At 39.0% G+C, this 6,000-nt stretch overlaps 1 protein-coding gene across 1 annotated transcript; it reads left to right on the plus strand.

Annotated features, from left to right (window-relative positions):
• The first annotated feature begins 2,483 nt into the window (after window positions 1-2,483).
• Window positions 2,484-2,897, plus strand: LOC148778698 (keratin-associated protein 19-3-like). The gene has a single exon (XM_088836210.1). The coding sequence runs from the start codon at window positions 2,559-2,561 to the stop codon at window positions 2,778-2,780; it is 222 nt and encodes a 73-aa protein (XP_088692336.1). The 5' UTR covers window positions 2,484-2,558; the 3' UTR covers window positions 2,781-2,897.
• Window positions 2,898-6,000: the final 3,103 nt, after the last annotated feature.

Here is a 6,000-nt window from a genome sequence, read left to right on the forward strand (position 1 = left end):
GTGTGCCTGGGTTGACAAAGAAGGATAACACTTTGCTTGCTGTAATATCTTAAAGTTGTCAATTGCGTTATTTCCACATGTAACACAGGCTGAAAAGTGAAGAAGGTGCATCGCGTGCGCCATTGGTGTCGCTCAGTCACTTAGTCGTCCCTGACTCTGCGGCCCTATGACTGCAGCATGCCAGGCTTCCCTGTCCTCCACTGTCTTTCTGGAGGGGTTCAAACTCATGTCCATTGAGTCAGTGATGCCATTCAACAATCTCCTCCTGCTTTCAATCTCTCCCAGGATCTGGGTCTTTTTATGAGTCAGTTCCTCACATTGCCAAGTATTGGAGCTTCAGCATCAGTCCTTCCAGTGAATATTCAGGGTTAGTTTCCTCTAGGATTGACTGGTTTGATACTCTTGCTGACCAAGGGGCTCTCAAGAGTCTTCCTCAGCATCACAGTTCAAAAGCATCAGTTCTTCAGAGCTCGGCCTTCTTTATGGTCCAACTCTCATATCCATACACGACTACTGTAAAAACCATAGCATTGACCAGACAGACCTTAGTAGGCAAAGTGATTTCTCTGCTTTTTAATATGCTGTCTAGGATTGTCACAGCTTCTCTTCCAAGGAACAAGCATCTTTTAATTTTGTGGCTGCAATCACTGTCCTCAGTGATTTTGAGGCCCAAGAAAATAAAGTCTATCACTGTTTATATTTTTCTTCATCTATTTGCCTTGAAGTGATGGGACCCGATGCCATGATCTTAGTTCTTTGAATGCTGAGTTTTAAGTCAGCTTTTTATTATATGTACTTTTTATTATATGTACATACTAAATGTTAATGTTATTCTAAAATAGGAAGCGCTATTTGTAACAAAGGAGAGTGTAGTACAAGATGCAGAGGTTAATGGTACCCAGGATATCGCACAATATAATAGAGAGCTGACTCTTCACAGAAAATATATCCTGCCCTTACAAAAGTAAATCCAAAGTAATTAACAAAATGGCAATAATAGCATACAAATTAATAATTACCTTAAATGTAAATGGATTAAATGCTCCAAGTGAAAAACATAGACTGGCTGAATGGATATGAAAACAAATTCACATATATGCTGTTGACAAGAGAGCTGCTTCAGATCTAGGAACACATACAAATTGAAAGTGAAAGGATGGCCAAAGATATTTCATACAAATGGAAATCAAAGGAATGCTGGAGTAGCAGTACTCATGTCAGACATTAAAACACAAACTGTCACGAGAGACAAAGAAGGCCACTGTATAACAATGACAGGATCAATCCAAGAAGATATTGCAATTGTAAACTTATATGCCTCAAGATGGGAGCACCTCAGCTTCCATCTCATAAGGCAAATGCTAATGGCCATAAAAAGAAATCAAGTCAGTAAGGCAATAATAATGGGCAACTTTAAAACCCTACTTTCATCAGTGCACAGATTTTTCAGACAGAAAATCTTACCTCAGGAAATAAGAAAAATCTCAAATAAACAAGCTAACTTTATCCTTTAAGCAACTAGAGAAAAAAATGAAAAAACACAAAGTTATGTTAAGGAAAGAAATTCTAAGTAATCAGAGCAGAAATACATAAAATAGAGGTGAATAAAACAATAGCAAAGATCAATGAAGCTAAAAACTTTATAGTATCCAGTATCACATTTAGATCTTTGCTCCATTTTGTGTCTACTTTTTGTATATTGTACTATAGAATCATACTTATTTCATTCTTCAACAAGAATGAAATTTTTTCAGCAACACTTATTAAAAAGATTGTTTTTTCTCAAAAAAATCATCTACATTTTTAGAAATTTTGGGTATTGTCTATTTTGGGAAAGTGCATAATGATGTAAAGAGAATATTTTTTTCATAGTTTTCAGACTGATTATAAAAAATGAGCTTGTTCCATTAGATAGTCCTTCAGTTCCTGAAATAAATTTTATTATGTTGATAAACCAAAGATGTTTTGCAAGCTGTTTGATAAAATCAAAAGAGTTTTCCTCTCTCTCTCTCTCTGTGTAAATATATATATATATATTATATGTGTGCATATTATATATAATCTATATATTGTATACAAATGGGAAATGAATTTGATATTTCTTTAAAGAATTTTATAGATTTAAAAATTTAATTTTGATCATTGTATCTAAATTTAGGTGGAATTAATACACGACAATCCAAAGAATGCTACGAAAATGGAAATGAGGAAACACTGTCAAGTATGAATGACGCGGTGTGCTCAGGGAATTTTTATTTTGCGACTTTAAAAGCAGATTGTTTTCTCTCATTAAAGAAAAATGTAATGAGTTCAAGGATCTTTTAGCCAGGCAGTTATGCAATCTCAAACAATTTAATGACTGTGTGCCTCTTCTCGTGTCAGCAAACAGATTAACAATTTGCCTCAGGAAAATGTGTAATTTGAAATGATACAAAGGAATGGCCTAATGCATTACCACGTGTTCTGACCAGGGTATATAAGCATCCCTCCGCACCAGCTGACATCCACACTCAGGACCTGGTCTTGAGCAGCAAACCGGACTCACCACCCCTGACACCATGTGCCATTGCAGCAACTTCTACGGAGGCCTGGGCTACGGCTACGGAGGCCTTGGCGGCCTGGGCTTTGGCCGTGGCTGCGGATGCGGCAGCTTCCGCAGGCTGGGCTTTGGCTCTGGCTTTGGAGGCTATGGGTATGGCTCTGGTTTCGGAAGCTTTGGCTACGGCTGCTGTCACCGTCCACTGTTCTTTAGAAGATGTGGTTTCTCCAGCTTCTACTAAACTCTGGTTCGAGTAACCCAACATCTGCTACCATGAGTGGATTTGATATAACATTATTCAGTCAATGAATTAAAATTGCCCTCGGCCTATATAGCATGAAAAACTTAAGACTTTCAAAGAATTTATTATTTAGAAGCATGTCTGTCTCATGTCTCCTGGCATTTGTTAGCTTGGACACTAAGAGGTGACTTATGTTGATGAACAATAAATGATCTAATTGGAAATTAAAAATATGGCTCTTTGTGGTTCATTTAACTCAGTTATGTATACATACCTATATGTAATTTTGCTGTTAGTCAATTATAAATATAAGGATTATCTCCGTTAAATTTTTATGAAAATAAGTCATCATAGATATAGCTATTTATAACTGGTAGTCAGCCATATTATTAAAACTATATCAAAGCATGCTTGCATTTCACAATACTTAAAATCCATATTTTTACATTTTTGGAGAAAGTAAGCTCTGTTTTCCTGTGACTGTTTGAATTATACGTTATCTTCCTTTCTTCACAATCTTCTACTTTCACTCAGCTTGTTATGCATGTAACGCAAGACTGACTTAAATGATCTAAAAGTCTTTAACTACACAATAAAAACATGAACTTTGGTCATTCAACTCACTCGTCTCACCCTCTTGTGGAAACACAGCCCTTCATCTGTACTATCATTACTACACTGACGTATTTGTAATCCAGTAAGAATTCATTGGAAAAGACCCCGGTGCTGGAAAGATTGAGGGCAGGAAGAGAAGGGAGTGACAGAGGATGAGATGGTTGGGTGGTATCACCAACTCAAAGGACAAGAGTTTGAGCAAACTCCGAGAGATAGTGAAGGACAAGGAAGCCTGGCGTGCGGCAGCTCATGGGGTTGTACAGAGTCGGACACAACTTTGCGACTGAACAACAAGGACAATAAATGCACAGAACAATTGTCAAGGAGTAAAACTGTTAATCTTCAACTGACGAAAATTACCATTTGGTAATACTTAAAAAAATTATGTGTAGAGGAATTTCAGTAAAACGTTTCACTTCAAAAATGATCATTTTATTGCAATATAAGAAATGAGAAATAAACTAGGTAAAATGCTAGACTTTCTCAATTATTTACCTAAAATGGAATATCTTCAGATAATGATATAAACAAAGTAATGTTTGGCATAAATTGGCAAATATAATTTTTAAAAGGGCTTCCTGGATAGCTCAGTGGTAATGAATTGCCTGCTAATGCAGGAGACACAGGTTTGTTTCCTGGGTCCAGAAGATACCCTAGAGGAGGGTCTGGCAACCCACTTCAGTATTCCTGCCAGAAAAATCCCATAAACAGAGGAGCCTGTCAGGCTATGGTCCGTGGGGTCGAAAAGAGCTGGACAAGATTGAAGCGGCTAAGCAAGCACCCATGCAAGCCTAGGAACATGCTCTAAAAGACTAAAAATAAAGAGTCATCAATGTCATTAGATAGAGAAGTATTGTGTATAACATTTCTAAAAAAAATACATGATCATGTTTTATTACATTCTACTTTACAATTCAATTAGTTTTGTCTAAGGAACACATTTTGAGTTCATGGTAGAAGTGCCCTTTGTTGTTGCTGTTTAGTCACTAATTTGGGCTCCCCTATTTGTGTCCAACTCTTTAGTGACCTCATGAACTGTAGCCTGCCAAGCTCAACTGTCCATGAGATTTTCCAGGCAATAATACTCTAGTGAATTGTCATTTCCTTCATCAGGGGATCTTCCCAATCCAGGGATAAAACCTGAGTCTTCTTGATCGTCAGGTGGATTCTTTACCACTGAGCCACCAGAAATACCCTTCAGTTCAGTTCAATTCAGTCACTCAGTCGTGTCCGACTCTTTGCAACCCCATAAATCACAGCACGCCAGGCTTCCCTGTCCATCACCAACTCGAGTTCACTCAAACTCATGTCCATCGAGTCGGTGATGCCATCCAGCCATCTCATTCTCTGTCGTCCCCTTCTCCTCCCACCCCCAGTCCCTCCCAGCATCAGAGTCTTTTCCAGTGAGTCAACTCGTCGCATGAGGTGGCCAAAGTATTGGAGTTTCAGTTTTAGCATCAGTCCTTCCAATGAACACCCAGGATTGATCTCCTTTAGAATGGACTGGTTGTATTTCCTTGCAGTCCAAGGGACTCTCCAGAGTCTTCTCCAGCACCACAGTTCAAAAGCATCAATTCTTTGGTGATCAGCTTTCTTCACAGTCCAACTCTCACATCCATACATGACCACGGGAAATACCATAGCCTTGACTAGATGGACCTTGGTTGGCAAAGTGATGTCTCTGCTTTTTAATATGCTATCTAGGTTGGTCAAAACTTTCCTTCCAAGGAGTAAGCGTCTTTTAATTTCATGGCTGCAATCAGCATCCACAGTGATTTTGGAGCCCAAAAAAATAAAGTCTGACACTGTTTCCACTGTTTCCCCAACTAGAGCCAGACATCTCGGAATGTGAAGTCAAGTGGGCCTTAGGAAGCATCACTACGAACAAAGCTAGTGGAGGTGATGGAATTCCAGTTGAGCTATTTCAAATCCTGAAAGATGATGCTGTGAAAGTGCTGCACTCAATATGCCAGCAAATTTGGAAAACTCAGCAGTGGCCACAGGACTGGAAAAGGTCAGTCTTCATTCCAATCCCAAAGAAAGGCAATGCCAAAGAATGCTCAAACTACCGCACAGTTGCACTCATCTCACACGCTAGTAAAGTCATGCTTAAAATTCTCCAAGCCAGGCTTCAGCAGTATGTGAACCGTGAACTCCCAAATGTTCAAGCAGGTTTTAGAAAAGGCAGAGGCACCAGAGATCAAATTGCCAGCATCCGCTGGATCATGGAGAAAGCAAAAGAGTTCCAGAAAAACATCTTTTTCTGCTTCATTGACTATAATAAAGCCTTTGACTGTGTGGATCACAATAAACTGTGGAAAATTCTGAAAGAGATGGGAATACCAGACCACCTGACCTGCCTCTTGAGAAACTTGTATGCAGGTCAGGAAGCAACAGTTAGAATTGGACATGGAACAACAGACTGGTTCCAAATAGGAAAAGGAGTACGTCAAGGTTGTATATTGTCACCTGCTTATTTAACTTATATGCAGAGTACATCATGAGGACGGCTGGGCTGGAAGAAGCACACGCTTGAATCAAGGTTGCTGGGAGAAATATCAATAACATCAGATATGCAGATGACACCACCCTTATGGCAGAAAGT

Source organism: Moschus berezovskii, chromosome 1 (genome assembly GCF_049115385.1).
Source record: "Moschus berezovskii isolate FMDL1 chromosome 1, NW_MosBer_1.0, whole genome shotgun sequence".
NCBI lineage: Eukaryota > Metazoa > Chordata > Mammalia > Artiodactyla > Moschidae > Moschus > Moschus berezovskii.

Bases quoted from the DNA above. Each gene is read 5' to 3' on its own strand.
- LOC148778698 (XM_088836210.1), top strand. From the start codon at position 2,559: ATGTGCCATTGCAGCAACTTCTACGGAGGCCTGGGCTACGGCTACGGA.